Raw genomic sequence first — 19,169 nt, 5'->3', positions numbered from 1 at the left:
ATATTCTTAAGTTTTAAGGAATCAATTGTAAGCATTCATATTCCCTACCACGGATCTATTTGGGGGAGTCTACATTCTTCAGGAACAAAGAACCAAAACCTAGCTTCAATGGATTTTGAAATTAGTTGGCTTTAGCTTTAACTTTCTTGGCGTAAGAAATCCTATCAACCACATGAGTGGAATTTTCAGATAAGCTTTCCAGAGCGTGAGTGTAGCCAAATTAGAACTTACATTATATTCTATATCATGATCATCACAAAAAGACAAAGACTCAACCTTAAGTAATCCATATACTTCCACCATTTACATAGACAACTTGCATTCTCATCCATGGTTAGAATGTTCTCGATCATGCAAGTTGCAACCACACCATGACAAAAGATGAGTACTCTCTCTTTCTCCCTAGCTTCATTGGTTTTTCCAATCAAACAAAGTTTTCAACTTTTTTTAAAAAAGTAAAAACTGCGGGTTTGCCTATTTGCTTATTTATTTACAAATTTTATTAGGGTCCCCCGGATCGAATTCAATGAGGAAAAGCTATAACGTACTGGCAAATTGTCTACACATGGGGGAGTAAATCATGCTGGACCCATCATTTATAGGCATATATAGCCGTCCAATGTCGAAATCTCATAGACCATGCACCCACAGTTGTGTGTGTAGATTACATCCACATGTTTAAATGGCCTGGGGACATGGACTTGCAGATAGGAAAGGAAACCTGCACTCTCGGGCAGCACCATATACTGAGTAGGCACAATCAGATGACTCTAGTAGTATCAAGCAAATTCAGTCCAAGTTGAGTGCTATACCATAACATAACACAAATGTCACATAAATTGTTACAAGTCATAAAAGATCTAATGCCCATGCTTTCACAGAAGCAATGGCTATTATGTGTAAGCATGATGTTTTCAATGTTAGGAAAAGGTCAGGTTAGGATAATACAAGAAATGGTTCAAGCACACAAAGCACTGATCTTTTTAGATTACTGTTAACACAGTGCTCTCACCACTAGTAGTGTGAGTGACTATGAAATGAATGCGAGTGTAGCAGTGGGGCATGTCTGAAAAGCTAGAATCCCCAATCCCCATGTACATAATTCCATTATGACCCCCCCCATTTAATCATGCAGCCCACTTGCTTTTAGAATTTGATTCTAGTGACATGAACTCCATGATACTTTTAAATGTGTAGACAAGTGAAGGTCTATTCGGGTCTTCAGGCAATCATCTTACACCACATTTGGTTTCCAACTAGCAAGTAATATCTGCACTTCAAAAAAGTCAGATGTTTACATTTGTACGCTCATCCTTTTATTTTTGATAAGTACTTGTGTATTGAACTTCAAACTCTTCAATATGTTATTAAATCTTCAGTCTGATTCAAAAGTAACAATAAGATATTAGAAGTCGATTAGTACAAATGAGAACATCAAAACTCATACTCATGCTTATCAAATAAAAAAAAAAAACTCATACTCATGGGACAACTTAGTTGATAATTCCCTATTTTACTTTGGTTCATCTCAGATATAGCTTGTTATAACAAAGAGATCCTGGATAATAACCTCTCTCTCTTTCTCATTATGTGTGTGTGTGGTAGAAAATGTCAACACTAAACAATCCACAGTTAAAAAGGGTTTGACAAATGAATTGTCACTTTCATGGCATCTAGATTCTAGACCTTTCTTCTTGGTTGGACCATCACTTTTTCAGTCTATAAATAAGAATCCATTCCTCACTCCCAATCTGACTAAAAAGTTCTCAAACAAGCTTTCTACCAACATTCAGGCCCCAACCAACCCCCCCACCTCCCTTCCTTTCTCCTGTCTGAAGGAAAGAAAAATAAATATTTGAAGTCTTCTATCACTACCATCCTTCGTATTAAGAAAAGAGATGGTGGAGTTCCCATTCATAACTTCTTATTTTTCATTCTTATATTATATCTTAGTTTCCTCGCTTAATTTATTGTTTTGTTTTCTACTTTCATTTGGCCTATCACTGTAGGATGAAGCTCACTTAAACACATGGCAAGGCTATGTGGATTGGAGGAACAGGCCTGCTTTAAAAGGTCGTCATGGCGGCATGCTCGCTGCTTCCTTTGTCTTGGGTTAGTAAAGCTTAGATTGAACTAAGAACATTTTTCATTTGAGCAAATGTTATGGACACAAAAATTTCACAACCTTTTCTACAAGGTGGCAAGTTGTGGTTGGTGAAACATTATTTTCACAAAGGCTACAACTAACACCACTTTTATTAAACACTAATCATAACATGCTAATTCAATGGTTGTAAAAAAAGTTGTGAATTATTATCATTATTTTTTTGTCACTGAACTTATTTTTTCATATTTCTTTCAAATGCTTGCTACTATAATATTATAAATCGGTTGTTAGAAGGGGGGAAAACCTTAAGTTGTGAGAAATAAAACATCCTAAATATTATGCTAAGAAAAACAACTTCTTCCTTTGCAGTAGCATATAAATGTAAATTGATTAATAAAGTAGAGGTCATGGCAAATAACACTTATTATGTGTGATTTTTTTGTAATGCAACCCTTAGTTGTGGAGATATTGGAGAACCTAGCATTCCTTGCCAATGCAAGCAATCTTGTGCTCTACATGTCAAAATTCATGCATTTTTCTCCATCCAGTTCTGCCAACAACGTTACCAATTTCATGGGAACAGCCTTTCTCCTTGCTCTCCTTGGTGGCTTTTTGGCAGATGCATTCTTCACTACTTATAGCATCTATTTGACTAGTGCTGCAATAGAATTTATGGTGAGTTTCCAACAAAACCTTCATAGCTTCTAACAGGCATGCAAAATAGCAAAATAATGGTATATTCTGTTTTCAAGTTGTGTGGTGGTTGTCACTGACAGGCAAGAGATCACCAAGTTGGCTCTATCAGGTCCCTCTTGAGTCTTGACAACACTGTTAAGTAGGGCATGAAGCATAGGTGGTAGGACTCACCTTTTTGAATATCTAAATGGTATTTTAAAGCAGGATGAACCACACAATGACTTATCCATGCATGTAACAATGGTATGGCAAAGATGATGATGGAAAATAAAAGGGAAAAATCTAGACCCACCTGTTAATGTCCCTACTATCTACGTCAAATAACATCAATAACTTAATTGAAATATGAATGTCAGTAATAGGGAAATATAACATAAAGACAGTCAACAATGACATTAGAGAGTTACATTAAAAAAAAAAAACCGTTTTCCCATTGTGTCAAATCTCATTCAGTTGTGACCTGGCTTGACCCCAAAGGTGATCTACCATTGGTTCTTTGAGAAGTTTCAATTGGTGGAAAGAAATTGATCTCCCATCTAGGTAGTACAGCCCACTACAAGAGGACAATAGACTGTTGTCATACCATGTGATCAGTTGAAAAACGGCAAGCATAATTAATGAACTTAACCATCCAATTTGGCAAGAGAGAAAATCAAGTACCAAATAGAAATCGGCTCTGTCCAACTTTAGGGTATTTGGTTCTTTAAAACACATTTATATTAACTTATATGAACCAAAATCAGGACTGTTGGTGTCACACCTTGGTTAGTCCACCCTATAGACTTTGAGAATTGGATGATAGAAAAAAAATTATTTACTCCAAAGATCCTGCAATAATATTCCACATTTACATGTCTTATTAACAAACTCTGACCAATGAAACAGGGTCTGCTGATACTGACAATTCAAGCTCATGTTGCATCCTTGAAACCACCACCATGCATCTTAGTGAACGCTAATAGTCCATGTCAGGAAGTTCATGGTGCAGAAGCAGTGATGTTATTTGCAGGCCTATATCTAGTGGCTCTAGGTGTTGGAGGGATAAAAGGTTCTCTTCCACCACATGGAGCTGAGCAGTTTGATGAGACCACCACACAAGGAAGGAAACAGAGGTCATCATACTTTAACTACTATGTGTTCTGCCTCTCTTGTGGAGCTCTAATTGCAGTTACTTTTGTAGTGTGGATTGAAGACAATAAAGGCTGGCAGTGGGGTTTTGGGATTTCTACTGCAACAATACTGATGTCCATTCCAGTGTTCCTCCTAGGTTCTCCCACTTACAGGACTAAAATTCCTTCAGGAAGTCCCATCACAACAATGTTCAAGGTAGAGTTTAGAACAACTGAAGTATAATGCACTACAAATTTGTAGAGCTCGAGCTGACAAAAAAATAACTCTTTACATTTTTGTCCAACAGGTTCTTGCTGCGTCAATTTACAACACCTGCAAATCTAGAAATTCTAGCAATGCTGTCATGACCAGAACCTCAAGCCCAACCTATATAACAGAAACTGGTGACAAAGAAGACAGTCATGGAAAAGAAAAGGTGCCAAGTCAAGAACCAACAGAAAGTCTCAACTTCCTTAACAAAGCAGCAATCAAACAGAATGCCCCCCCAATGCTAGAATGCACAGTCAAGCAAGTAGAAGAAGTCAAGGTAGTATTAAGGATAATCCCAATCTTCATGTCTACCATAATGCTAAACTGCTGTCTTGCTCAGCTCTCTACCTTTTCAGTCCAACAAGCTGCTACAATGAATACTAAGCTTGGCTCCTTAAAGATCCCACCAGCTTCTCTCCCTGTCTTCCCTGTTCTCTTTATCATGATCCTTGCTCCGGTCTATAACCATGTAATCATTCCACTTGGCAGAAAAATAACCAAAACTGAAATGGGGATAACGCATTTACAAAGAATAGGAACAGGGCTATTCCTCTCTATCATAGCCATGGCAGTGGCAGCATTGGTAGAAACAAAGCGAAAAAAGGTGGCAGCCAAACTGGGGCTACTAAATTCTGCAGAACCTCTACCTATAACATTTTTTTGGGTGGCTTTGCAGTACTTGTTCCTTGGATCAGCTGACCTTTTCACTTTGGCCGGCATGATGGAGTTTTTCTTCACTGAGGCACCATCAAGGATGAGATCCTTAGCCACATCTCTCTCCTGGGCCTCACTGGCTATGGGATATTACCTCAGCTCAGTGCTTGTATCCATAATCAATCATGTCACCAGTGCCTATGGACACACACCATGGCTCTTTGGCAGCAGCTTGAATCATTATCACCTTGAGAGGTTTTACTGGCTGATGTGTATATTAAGTGGATTAAATTTCCTGCACTACCTCTTCTGGGCCAATCGCTACAAGTATAGATCAATGGGACCTGATAACTGACACAAAATTTAATTGCACGAGTCATTAAAGGTCTAATTATCCAGTGAGCTTTATTTCTTGTGATCTGGTCTTCCTTCCCAGGTGCAGAGAGAGAACTTAATTACTTCTAGTATTATGATTCTTGGGGTTTTATTCTTCATCCCCAATGGAATGTTGTACTAATATAAACTAATGTTATTAGAGTTGCACATGTAATTCTATTTGGAATATTCATGTAGCTGTCTTAATGTTTTGCACTTTGGTTTGGCTTGAAACCCGTCTTCAATTTTAATATCTTCAACATGTTAATCTCAACAACAACAATTGCACAATCCTTAAATGAAACTAATTTAGGAGGAATTTCATATGGAATGATATTGTTGTATTACTGAAAATGGTGAAATAAATGAAAACCAAAGCTGCATTTTTAAGTCAAAAACCAAGTTCACATCATCCACTTTTGAACTTTTAAAACCATCAGACTAACTTGGTTTTCCTTCTTTACTAGACATAACTTCTCAAGGTAAGAGTGTTAGAATTTTTCCATAAAGTCCAATCAGGCAAGGAATCAGTCTTTCAACATCTAGTTCCAGTGTTCAACACACAAACACCAATAGGAGCATACCTAATTATCTGAAGCATAAGACCAGATAATAAGGTCCACAGACAAATCCACCAGGTAAGAAGAATAAATAGGTATGAGCTCAATTCTGTGTAGGCCTAGTATAAGCAGTTCTATTGCTACGAGTTAATGATGCTTGTCAATAAGTTGAGGATTTGCTTCTTCTCTACTCTCACTCATTTACAGGCAAACAAACCTATTCTAATGAGCACTACTATCCAGACAGCTGAATTTTTTTTTTGTTTTTTGTTTTCAAATCAACTACCATACTGCTTGTTATTTGTGGATTTTCTAATGAAGTAATGGCCGAGAGAACTATCAAATTCCAGGATAGAAAAATTCATGTTAGAGTTATGTGATGAATAATCGGTTTAAGCAAAGATTAAAGAAGAGAAAAATCAAGATAGAAATTTTATGTGATTCAACTGTATGCCTACATCCAAAGGAGCGAGCTACTATTAATCCAATATATGAGAAATTAGAGTTATAATAATATTTATACATAGCATAACCTTATCACGTATAAATATTCAAAATATCTTTGATTTTATTGTACCGTACTACAGGGCCCCACACCCCCCAACATATTGTTAGACCCACAAAAGCTAGTTGGCCAAGAAACAAATATGAGCCGACTCTAACAAGTTAAATGCTGTTCTAGGTCTTGTAAAGATCAACAACTCACCCCAACAAAGCCAAATTGTTTATTTAGTATTTATTTTCTTTTTCTAGTATAAATTAAACACAAGTCTAAGGGTGAGTATTGTCTTCTCGTTCCTAAGTTATGACAAACTCAATGTAATATCTACTGTCATCATCCTCTTACCTTTTTCTAAGCAAAAAAATCAGCAAAATAAGCAATTCAGCAAAATATAAGAGTGTACTAGCACTACCCCACAAGGATAATAACAACACCTTAAAGAATACTTTGGTTACTTCAAGAGAATTGGGATGATTAAAAAAGACAATATATTGGCAGTGTCATTTGTTTGAACTGCATTTATATTATTCTCAGCAACCAAGAATAGGCAACAGCCACCATGTCTAGGCTTATATCAACGGTTGGATGTACACCAGGACATGTCAGTGCCATAGAAAATTGAAATTTTTGGTACACTGACGAGGAGAATGATAGTGATGGTGAAATAAAGAAGAGGTTGACGTTCAAGTTCCGGCATCAGTGTTTTGGGTTTCCTTTAGTCTAGAATTTTGCTTTGTCTCACCATCAACAAATGGGGATGTAGCTCAGATGGTAGAGCGCTCGCTTAGCATGCGAGAGGTACGGGGATCGATACCCCGCATCTCCACTTTCCTTGCTTTTTTTATTCTTCCAAGATTTCTCCACTTTCCTTGCTTTTGGAAAAATCTTCCAAGATTCTCTGATTTAGCGTATTGCACTTTGCACCCTTTTTTATTTTGGATTACCAAAAAAAAAAAAAAAAAATCTAAAATAGCTTTATCTTTTTGCATTTGCTTTGCTATATTCAATTTCGAACCAAAGCCAACCGATTCCATGCAGCTCTTCTCTATTTTAGGCAAGAAATGGGAAAAAAAAATAAAAAAAAAATAACAAAAGGTGTGTGTTGTCGAATTTTTCATTAAATAAATTATAAGTTTCGAAGATTTAAATCTAGAAAATCAATGTTTTCTAGGTAATAAATAAAACACCTTGTATCATTATTTTAACTTTTTAAACATTACTACCATCTAAAACTCAAAATACGTGAAGAAACTTTTTGAAATGTTAAAATTTATTGAGAGTATTTTAGACATTACACAATGTAATATTTTAAGAATCATACATTTTCATTAGGTTTTAACTGAAAGAATAGTAATATGACATATTTGCTATTTTCCAAAATATTAAGGGGAAAATTGCTTGATTTTAAAATTTAAGGAAGAATTCTGAATTATCCCAAACATAAAGGATTATATGTGTTTTTATCCTACGTTTTATTTTATTTTATTTTATTTTATTTTTGTATAAAACTATGTGTTTTTCCTTAAAATGGTGGTAAATATAAAAATATAATAATAAAAAGTCTATCCAAGAAAACTGTATGTGAAATAGTGAATTTTGGCTAAACAAAGTTGACTAAACCAAAAAAAAAAAAAATCTAGAAACACAATATAATGATATAACATTATCATAATACCTTTATAATTTTATTATATTTTATTTTGACTCGTAAAGAATTGACACTTTAGTAGTTGTAAAAAAATATTATGACAGCAACAAAATGTCTTAATATTTTCACAAGAAAAATACTATATTCACAATATTTTCACAACAAATCATAAGTAGTATTTTGTTACGAGTTATTATTGGTGAGCAAAAAAGTAATTTCATTGGTAAGTTTAAATTAGAATAAAAAACAATTTACCACTTATGATTTGATATGAAAGTAATGTGAAAAATGTTATAGATGTCACACTTTTGTTTTTCATAATACATTTATTTTTAGTTATGGTTGGTTCCAGTATGATATTTTATTATTTTATTTTGGCTTATAAGGAATTAACACATCAACAATTGTGAAAATATTATGGCAATTTGTTGTGTTAATATTTTATTTTTTTAGAGTAGCTCATATGAATATAAAAGAATCTATATATATCAAAATGCTGAAGCGTAGCATTTATTATTGCTACGCTCTTGTTGAGTGAATAGGCAACAGCCACCATGTCTAGGCTTATATCAACGGTTGGATGTACACCAGGACATGTCAGTGCCATAGAAAATTGAAATTTTTGGTACACTGACGAGGAGAATGATAGTGATGGTGAAATAAAGAAGAGGTTGACGTTCAAGTTCCGGCATCAGTGTTTTGGGTTTCCTTTAGTCTAGAATTTTGCTTTGTCTCACCATCAACAAATGGGGATGTAGCTCAGATGGTAGAGCGCTCGCTTAGCATGCGAGAGGTACGGGGATCGATACCCCGCATCTCCACTTTCCTTGCTTTTTTTATTCTTCCAAGATTTCTCCACTTTCCTTGCTTTTGGAAAAATCTTCCAAGATTCTCTGATTTAGCGTATTGCACTTTGCACTCTTTTTTATTTTGGATTGCCAAAAAAAAAAAAAAAAAAAAATCTAAAATAGCTTTATCTTTTTGCATTTGCTTTGCTATATTCAATTTCGAACCAAAGCCAACCGATTCCATGCAGCTCTTCTCTATTTTAGGCAAGAAATGGGAAAAAAAAATAAAAAAAAAATAACAAAAGGTGTGTGTTGTCGAATTTTTCATTAAATAAATTATAAGTTTCGAAGATTTAAATCTAGAAAATCAATGTTTTCTAGGTAATAAATAAAACACTTTGTATCATTATTTTAACTTTTTAAACATTACTACCATCTAAAACTCAAAATACGTGAAGAAACTTTTTGAAATGTTAAAATTTATTGAGAGTATTTTAGACATTACACAATGTAATATTTTAAGAATCATACATTTTCATTAGGTTTTAACTGAAAGAATAGTAATATGACATATTTGCTATTTTCCAAAATATTAAGGGGACAATTGCTTGATTTTAAAATTTAAGGAAGAATTCTGAATTATCCCAAACATAAAGGATTATATGTGTTTTTATCCTACGTTTTATTTTATTTTATTTTATTTTATTTTTGTATAAAACTATGTGTTTTTCCTTAAAATGGTGGTAAATATAAAAATATAATAATAAAAAGTCTATCCAAGAAAACTGTATGTGAAATAGTGAATTTTGGCTAAACAAAGTTGACTAAACCAAAAAAAAAAAAAATCTAGAAACACAATATAATGATATAACATTATCATAATACCTTTATAATTTTATTATATTTTATTTTGACTCGTAAAGAATTGACACTTTAGTAGTTGTAAAAAAATATTATGACAGCAACAAAATGTCTTAATATTTTCACAAGAAAAATACTATATTCACAATATTTTCACAACAAATCATAAGTAGTATTTTGTTACGAGTTATTATTGGTGAGCAAAAAAGTAATTTCATTGGTAAGTTTAAATTAGAATAAAAAACAATTTACCACTTATGATTTGATATGAAAGTAATGTGAAAAATGTTATAGATGTCACACTTTTGTTTTTCATAATACATTTATTTTTAGTTATGGTTGGTTCCAGTATGATATTTTATTATTTTATTTTGGCTTATAAGGAATTAACACATCAACAATTGTGAAAATATTATGGCAATTTGTTGTGTTAATATTTTATTTTTTTAGAGTAGCTCATATGAATATAAAAGAATCTATATATATCAAAATGCTGAAGCGTAGCATTTATTATTGCTACGCTCTTGTTGAGTCACATCAGCAGCCACATCATCTACCTATTTCCCATTTCTCTCTACTACTTTCAATCATAACTTCTGTAGGGTCAGTTTTTGTCACCCAAGCCCAAAGGATATGGGTTGCGGACCCAACGAATCCAGAACAATGAATTTGTAGAGAGTGGGCGAAAGAGCTGGGCTGGTTATGAAGCACAGAACAGTCAGCTGGGTCACGTGCAACAATGATAACGTGAACTAAAGATCGGATAACTCCATGAATGAATGTCCGAAGAGGTGTTTTATTGAATAAACAGCGATTATAATGCTCAGAGCTACAGTAAAGCTTTTCTCTCTCTCTCTCTCTCTCTTTTTCCCCCCTCATTATCAGGGACCCTTCTTCTTTATATAGCATCACTTCCTATAATCTCCATCGTCCACTTGTTCTTCATCCATGCATCCACTCGAGTGCATGTCATGTCGTGTGTCTACTTTAATTCTTTGTGAGTGGCGGTAGCTGAGGTTGCACTGTTCAGGGGTCTTCTCCACATAAATGCGGCCAGAAAAGCTGTTGCAGCGTATTAAATGCGGTGGTACCAACCTTTGCTTCAGATATTTTCTAGTTCTGATCATTTCCGGATCCACCTAGAGTCCATCATCACCGTTGGGATCGTTGGAGAGGTTAGTCGGACTTTTCACACATTCGTTTGATCAAAGCTCATCATAGCCGAGGAGAAAGACATCCTCGGACAAATGGTGGCCTCCTTGGACGACACTCCCCCTCTGCTTCAGGGCTTCCTGCTTTAGGTGGGCCGCCCGAACCATCTATTAATTCTCGGAGACACCATGGCCCTTAATCAGTGGGTTCCGGGCCCATTGAGTAGCTTTGGGTTTTTCCTCCCACAACTTCCATTTTACCTTTTCATCTCTCTCCACTACACTCAATCTTAATGTCACTTTTCATCTATCTCTTTCTCTTCCTTTTAATTTGACTCTTCTTATCCCCATTCTATTACTATAAATATGGCATTCACTCTCCCATTATATACATATTTTCTCACACAAAAAAAGGTTATTACTCTCTCTCTCTCTCATATTTTATTTTTGTGTGAATTTTTTATTTTTTGTATCTCTACTTTAGGTTGATGTATTTATGTGTTCTTTAGAATTTTACTTTGAGTTGCAATTTGTCTTTGTGTTTTTAAGTTATTATCTTTTTTTTTTCTTTTTTCTTTTCTATGAGTGTTAAACATTATTCTATTGTATATAAATATAGTTTACATAAATATAATGTTATTCTATTATATATTATGGCTTGGATAATTTGGATTTTGACTTGTGACTATATATTTTTATTTTGATGCTTCTTTTTCTCATTTTATTCTCTCTCTCTCTCTCTCTCTCTCTCTCTCTCTCTCTCTATATATATATATAATTTTTTTTTTTTTTGCTTCTTTTTCTCATATTATTCTCTCTCTCTCTCTCTCTCTCTCTCTCTCTCTCTCTCTATATATATATATAATTTATTCTTTTTTGCAACTTTACTTAATACGATTTGGTAGTGTGTTTGATTTTTTAAGTTTTCCGTCACAAATCTTCACCCTCCCTCTTTTAACTTTTGTTTTATTTATTTATTTTTTTTACATAATACTTAGTGATTTTGGAAGTGAGATTTTGAATTTATATCAAAATATAATGTTGGCTATGTATTTGAATGTGTTAATCAACTATTAAAATTAAACCGTCCAACATGAACATGCATAGACAATATTCTTATTTTTATTTTTATTTTTCATTGATTTATTATTTAGTTGTAATATCAAAATTAAAGTAAATGAATATGTAAAGTTAAAACTGCCTAAGATGAATTTGTAAAGCCAATATATTTAAATATTTAATATTTTCAAAAAAATAAAAGTACAAATAAATAATAAAAAGAATAATGATATAACCAATAATGTGACGGATGAGAATACTCAACAGAAGCATGGTAATAAAAATGTGATATGAAAATCCAATTAAAGGTAATCAAATCTTAATAAATAAAAGTGTATGTAGTAAAAAAAAATAAAAAAAAATAAATCATGTTCTATTTATGTTTTTATACAGATTATTTTCTTTCGTTTCGATAGGTGAAGTGTTCAATTTTAGACATAAAGTCTACTTTTTTCCTACATATTATTTTATATATTAAATTTATAATATGTTATAGTCTCTTAGGAATGTCTAAGAAATATACAATTTCAATCTCATGTATTTATATTAGTAAACAAAACCCAATCAATAGTTCAAAACTACTCCTACGATAAGAAAAATTATAAATATAATAATATCCTTTTAAGAGAATGAAAATTTTGAATAATATATCTGAAACTCAAATAGTTTAGTTGTACATGAAAAAAAAAATTAGGAAAATATAATGCATGATAACATAATTTATCAAAATATAGACCGCCTAAAAAATGAATAATATCAATCCAAATAAATCCAAATAATGACGTGGCCAATAATGTGACAAATGAGAAGGCTCAACAGGAACGTAGTAACAAAAATGCGACATGAAAATCTAGTAAAAGACAATTAAATCTTAATAAATAAAAGTGTATGTAGTCAAAAAAAATTTTAAATCATGTTCTATTTATGTTTTTATACAGACTATTTCCTTTCATTTCGATAGGTAAAGTGTTCACTTTTAGATATAAAGTCTACTTTTTTTCCTACATATTATTTTAAATATTAAATTTATAATATCGTATAGTCTCTTAGGAATGTCTAAGAAATATACAGTTTCAATCTCATGTATCTATATTAGTAAATAAAACTCAATCAATAGTTCGAAATTACTCCTATGATAAGAAAAATTATAAATATAATAATCTCCTTTTAAGAGAATAAAAATTTTGAATAATATATTTGAAACTCAAACAGTTTTGTTGTACATGAAAAAAAATTAGGAAAATATAACGCATGATAACATAATTTATTAAAATATGGACCGCCTAAAAGATGAATAATATCAATCACTTAAATCCAAATAATAAAATGATGACATATTTCTCGAGATAGATTAATGAAAAATAATTTTAAAAATTATTTAAGTTTTTGGATGAACAAATTATTTTCCACAAAATTTATAGAATAAATTATATATTATACCATAACTAAAATATAATTATCTATTCCAACACATCGCATGGATCTGCGACTAATAAAAAAATAAAAAGTGTGTTCAATAGGCCATTTTACTATTTAAAAAATAAAAAATAAAAATAAATAAATAAAAACCTAGTGAAAGCGGAAATAGTGCAAATTGAATAAACCAAATTCACGATTGCATTACGCGACACTTTTTGTATATAGATATAGGTGGGGACGAGAACCCCTAATCCTATTGGATGGACTGTTAAGATTATTTCCGAGGATATACCTTGGACCTCTAGTACGAGCATTAGCTGACCTCGGGGACGAGCATTAGTTATGTGAGGTGCATGAAGTCAAAATATCACACAAGGAAGAAAGTAGACTCAGCACAAGTTACAAGAAGGATGAAGGGAGAAAGGTGTAGAAATCATCCCCTCCGCATTAAATACAAGACAACTACTCCTTTGACTACATTAATGAGGAAATAGCCATGAACAATGGTGGCATGGCTCAGATTGCAAGGTAAAAGCTTACTAATATGTTTTGGATAAGATAGAAGTCCTAAGAATGTAGTCTCAACCCTCCAAGTGTAGGATTAAGATGATTTGTATCTAAATATAAAAGGAAAATGGAGATTTATATGGGTGGGATTGAAAAAAAGAGAAAAGAGAGAGAAGACTTTGTAACCAAGAATTGAAATATTTGTCTAAGTAAGAAAGGAACCCACATATATATAATAGACCTTCCTCGGGCCTGATCGAGGAGCCTCTTTTTTTCATAATTTGTTGTTTTAATCATTTCATTGGTTTCTTGTCTCATTGTGATTATCTTCAATTTACTGTGTAATCAATATCCAACCCATTTTCTTACAAATCCATTGTAGTGGGCTTATGGGGCCATTGTTTGAGTTATTATTGGGCTGTGGACTAATTTTTGCCCTTACATAGAAAACATGGTATAATTACTTATTTTTAGTGCATATCTGCGTCCCCAAATTTAGAAAATCTTAGAAGATAATTACTTACATATATCTAATCTTTTATTCACTAATCTAGTGCATATCTGCGTCCCCAAAGTTAGCAAATCTTAGAAGATACAAGGAAATCATAATTTATACATTTATTGATTAATGCCAAATTATTTTCCCTCTTCTAAAAATTAAAATACAAACAAGTAAACAAAAAGAAGCCCCCAACAAAAAAAATCAATCAGCTTCTTGTAAACCATCCAATACAACAGACCCAACAATCATGCCTGTAGCCCCAACCCCAAGAGCCCCGGCCAACACAGCCTGCACCACCACCAGCCCCACCGAGTCATCCGGAATCAGCACGATGGCCGCCACTGCCGCCACAAATGTTGGCAGCGCCGCCGAGGCTAGAGCCGAGGGAGAGAAGCTTGCAACCTTCTCTAGCAAGCTGAGCAAGCCAAGCTCCTCAGCCTTGGAGAAAACACCCAACTTCTCTATGGATGAGAGAGTAAATCCCAGTTCCTCAGCCTTGGATAGCAAGCCAGCCTTCTCAACGTTGCTCAGCACTTTTCGCTTCTCCAGCTTCTTGAACACGTCCACTTCCACTTCCTCTGACCCTTCGTAGAATATCCCTTGTCCAAACCACTCTTTCTTCCAATTATCATCGTACTTGTTCACCTGTCATCATTTTTGGACTGTTATTATAATTACAATGCATGAGTTGAGATAACTCTGTGTTTGGATGCCAAGAATAGAAAAGAACCCAAGTGTTATATATGTTTGGTTGTCAAGAAACAGGTAGAAAATAATGGATAAAACAAGTCTTGGAGTTGAACAGGAAGGACCCAATTAACGTTTTCTTCTACTTTATGATATTTTCTTAGCAAACCAAGCAAAGGGAATGTCGCATATGTCAATCTAAGAGCACAGAACTATAAAATTACGACTTATAGGAATCAATTATCAAAGTAGTACCTTCTTTTTGGGTGCCATAGCAACGACGGTGAGTGATTTTCTGGCTGGAACTACACGAGCAAAGGGAGATTTAGAGGAGAGGAAGTGGTGTGAGTTGGATTGGTGTCCTCGAAGATAAACCGAAGCTGAAAATGGTGAAGTGACCGCCATTGGGATCAGAGTGATACAGAGTTTCAGTGAAGGTTCTCAGATCTCTCAGCTGATGATCTCTCTGTGATTGAGAATTCTCTTGGTGAAGCTAACTGCCACGTGGGATGGTGGACGGAGAGATGAAAAGTCAGAGTCATGCTGCGTCTGTAATCCGTAGTTGTATGATATCCACCAATCAAAATTCTGATAGCTTTATCCTAGAGTTATTAATTATTGTGAAATTGTAGATAGTGGTTACCCATTGTTAAAATTATAATTTCACTCCTATGATTCAGCCTAATTACATTTTAAGTTCGTGATTTTTGAAAGATTATACTAAAACAATTTTATATTATATACATTTTATTAAATCAATCAAATGATACCACACACAGTCTCAATGGGTTGGTTTGGTAGTTCTTAAAATCATCCTTAGAGGATTCTTCCTTGCAATAACAAATGTGTAATTAAACAGTGGACTCTAGATACTCTCACTTTTCAAATTTAAATAATATCACACTATTATCTATTGAAAACTCTAATTACACACATTGAACACTCTAATTGGTGAATCAATTTAGTGAAATCACATCATCATTTTTTTTTTTTTTTAATAATTCAATAGTTGCAATAAGGGAGAAAGGGCGGGGGAAATCCCTAATTCACTTCATCAAAGAGAGTAGACAATATCACACTATTATCTATTGAAAACTCTAATTACGCACATTGAACACTCTAATTGGTGAATCAATTTAGTGAAATCACATCATCATTTTTTTTTTAATAATTCAATAGTTACAATAAGGGAGAAAGGGCGGGGGAAATCCCTAATTCACATCATCAAAGAGAGTAGACAATACTCTAAACTACATTACTCTCTTGATTACATCATTCTTTATTTAATGTTTTTTTTTTCCTCATTTCATTCCAAGTGTTTGTTAAATTTTTTGTGTCAGAAAACAAAGTGTTATAAGGGTATAATTTAATCTAATTTTATTTTTATAGATAGAATTATGTTTAGGCTGAGTTTGGGTCACAAGTTGTTTAAATACAATGATGTTTTGATCTTTTCAAATAGAAAAAATTTTAGCTACAAAATTGGTTGTAGGCTAAGACTACAATATTACTCAATATCTTTTATTGGAGGTGAATTTTGAAAATTTCACCATTGGATTACATCTTCTTTTTATATCCTCTATTCTTGCAAAATTTCTAAAAAATTAAAAATTAAAAGCTATGCCATCAATAAATTATTTAAGTTTTTGTGATTTAAAATTATGCATAAATTACAAGCTTATAGATCATATGGTATATAATATCCAATTGACATAAAATTTAAATGTATATTAAGAGTGTAAAGAACATGCAATTCAATAGTTAGATTTTCAAAATATGTAGTAATGTTTATTTTATTTAGTAAGGTTATAGCCTTATACTACAACCAATTTTGTAACAAAATTTTATCTTTTCAAATATAAAGAGTTATTGACATAACTCCTATCATAATATTTTTCTATTTAAAGAAACAAAATTCCAACAACCCACCACCACTGCCACCCAAAATAACACACCACCACTACCAACTAGAATCACAAGCTAAAAGTCGTCTACAACAATGTCGATCCATCATCTTTGTTGCCACTAGAACTAGAACCACTACCACTACCATTAGTGACCTAGATTTGCATGTGATAGCGTGCAAGAGGAGAGAGACAATAAAAGAGTGAGAGAATCAGAGAGAGGAGAGTGGTTGGGTTGGAGAGAGAGAGAGAGAGAGAGAGAGAGGGTTGAAGGAAAAAAAAAAGTAATATTGCTACAATTATTTGCTAATGCAAAAAAAAAAAAAAAAGGGCAAATGGCACACCAGTGATGGGGTTATTGTGCTCTTTGATGTGCTAAAATAAAATTTTGATTGTTTTAGCACGCCCAATAATAATGCTTTACTGACGAATGTGGTCAGATCAAGGAATATGGGGATTTCGGTGTGAAGTGGACTTCATAAGTGTTAAGGAGTTACTGCTATGGATGGTAGAGGAAGTAAGACCTGGAGCTTTTAGCTTTCCGGCATGGAGTGTTTGGAATAGAGGAATAAAGAACGTCTGAATTTACAAGCCAGCCCACTTCATCAGGTTGCTGCACAATTACGGACTAGGCTGGAGCAATACCGTGCTGATATACACGTTTCAGAGGTATAGAGGGGAGTAACGGCTGTGGGGGAAATAGGTGGAGAGCTTCGCTAATAGGATTCGTGAAAGCGAACTTTGATGGAGCAAATTCTAACGTCTCAAGGCTGTCTGGTGTAGGAGTACTGATAAGAGACCCAGACGGTGCTGTTTTAGCTTCTTGTGCAGAAAAATTTGATCAAGCATATAAGGCTGAAGACACGGAAGCCTTGGCTAAATTGAAGGCTTTAACTTTCGCACATGATCTCTGTTTCCAAAATGTTGTTCTTGAAGGTGATGCTTTGAGCTTAATTCAAGTGTTGAAGTCACATGAACAGAATCTATCACTGTGGGGTCTGCTAATAGAATATGTGAAAGTGTATAGAATTAAGTTTAGAAGATTATTGTATTCTCATGTTAAGAGAAATGGAAATAGTGTAGCACATAATCTGGCCAAACATGCTATATGCATACCAGATTTTCAAGTATGGATGGAGGATGTTCCATCTCATATTGTTCCGTTTTTACATTTGGATGTAACTCATTTACGTTAATAAAATTTCAAAAGTTCATTCTCAAAAATAATAAAAATTAAAATTAAAAAATTAAAAAAAATAATACATATAATAATAATAATAATAATAATAATAATAATAATAATACATGTGTATTATTGAATTCACCAAAATATTACATATCATAGCAAATTGCAAACCTATAAATACATGTGTACTAATCAAACCCAAAAATACAAACCCATAACAATGTTCATCCACACATAAATCCACAAATTTCTTCCCTCAAAACACACAAAACCCAAAAGTAAGAAACCCACCAAACTCTTAAATGAGAGAGAGAGAGAGAGAGAACCCACTTGAGGAAATCCACACTACAATGAAGAGAGAAAGGATTGTCGGTCTAGGGAGAGAGAAAGGTCGTCAATCTTTGGATTTGGGGTAGAATACTCAATGAGGTTTTGTGGGTTTCAATGGCTTCCTCTGCTTTGATTCATGTGGGATTTTGTGGGTTTGTTTGCTATATTGTGATCTATGGGTTTGGCTAATATGGCGAGGAGAAGCATTGGTTGAGCTTCTTCCCTTATTTCATTTTTATTCTTGGGAGTGTGGAAGAGAGGAATGAAAGAGGAGTGTGGGAAAGAGAAGAGTTCGCGGGCTCTTTAGGCAAGAGTACTGTAGCTGTTCTGAACCAATCAGATGAGTGGGATCCACCATTTTTGAGTTAAAAGATGCTAAAAACTAAAGCCAAGTTTTGAGCCAAACACAATGGGAGTGAGTTATAAGAAAATTTGGGAATTAATATATGAGATATAAATTAGAGTTTTGAGATATAAAAATTAGATATGAGAAATTAGATATGACTAACTAGTGAACCAAACATGCCCTTAGCTTTTGGAAATTTCACTTCAAAAATTGAGCATCTTGTTATGTGGGATGAAATTTTTGTTATGAATAAGACTTTATAATTTTGTAGTTTATAACTTTTAGTAGCTTGGGTCACTTCTTGTAATGTATATAGGCCCACTCTTGTATCCTCTCATCTATATTCTTTTAAGTTTCCTCTTAAAAGAAAACTTAGAGGGGATAGAAAAAATAGGAGAGAAAAGGGAAGAGGAAAGGAATTTATTGGGGTATTTGGTTGGGTGGATTAATGGATGGAAAATTGATAGGGTCAGGTGTTATCTCTTTGGACTCACCAAAATATTTTCT

General features: G+C 33.4%; 3 protein-coding genes and 2 non-coding genes across 5 annotated transcripts in view; 4 read left to right on the top strand and 1 right to left on the bottom strand.

Annotated features, from left to right (window-relative positions):
• Window positions 1-1,737: 1,737 nt before the first annotated feature.
• Window positions 1,738-5,446, top strand: LOC112006249 (protein NRT1/ PTR FAMILY 4.6). Its single transcript, XM_024038541.2, has 5 exons — window positions 1,738-1,901; window positions 2,010-2,112; window positions 2,565-2,782; window positions 3,689-4,129; window positions 4,221-5,446. The coding sequence occupies exons 1-5, from the start codon at window positions 1,899-1,901 to the stop codon at window positions 5,190-5,192; spliced, it is 1,737 nt and encodes a 578-aa protein (XP_023894309.1). The 5' UTR covers window positions 1,738-1,898; the 3' UTR covers window positions 5,193-5,446.
• Window positions 5,447-7,027: 1,581 nt separating this feature from the next.
• TRNAA-AGC (transfer RNA alanine (anticodon AGC)) lies at window positions 7,028-7,100 on the top strand. The gene has a single exon. It is a non-coding gene; the product is annotated as a tRNA-Ala (tRNA).
• A 1,570-nt stretch (window positions 7,101-8,670) lies between these two features.
• Window positions 8,671-8,743, top strand: TRNAA-AGC (transfer RNA alanine (anticodon AGC)). Its single transcript has one exon. It is a non-coding gene; the product is annotated as a tRNA-Ala (tRNA).
• A 5,477-nt stretch (window positions 8,744-14,220) lies between these two features.
• Window positions 14,221-15,472, bottom strand: LOC112006251 (uncharacterized). Its single transcript, XM_024038545.2, has 2 exons — window positions 15,152-15,472; window positions 14,221-14,854 (listed from the first exon to the last, which is right to left on the bottom strand). The coding sequence occupies exons 1-2, from the start codon at window positions 15,299-15,301 to the stop codon at window positions 14,411-14,413; spliced, it is 594 nt and encodes a 197-aa protein (XP_023894313.2). The 5' UTR covers window positions 15,302-15,472; the 3' UTR covers window positions 14,221-14,410.
• A 1,758-nt stretch (window positions 15,473-17,230) lies between these two features.
• Window positions 17,231-19,169, top strand: part of LOC111993424 (uncharacterized) — a 12,727-nt gene continuing 10,788 nt past the window's right edge. The window contains exons 1-2 of the mRNA XM_065765786.1: window positions 17,231-17,351; window positions 17,470-17,978. Of these exons, the coding sequence (XP_065621858.1) occupies window positions 17,231-17,351; window positions 17,470-17,978 (630 nt within the window). The remainder of the gene's footprint in view (window positions 17,352-17,469; window positions 17,979-19,169) is intronic.

This window comes from Quercus suber, unplaced genomic scaffold, assembly GCF_002906115.3.
Source record: "Quercus suber isolate HL8 unplaced genomic scaffold, Cork oak 2.0 scaffold_653, whole genome shotgun sequence".
Taxonomy (NCBI): domain Eukaryota; kingdom Viridiplantae; phylum Streptophyta; class Magnoliopsida; order Fagales; family Fagaceae; genus Quercus; species Quercus suber.
Note: the sequence above shows the minus strand (reverse complement) of the source record. Positions and strands in the feature narration are given on the sequence as shown.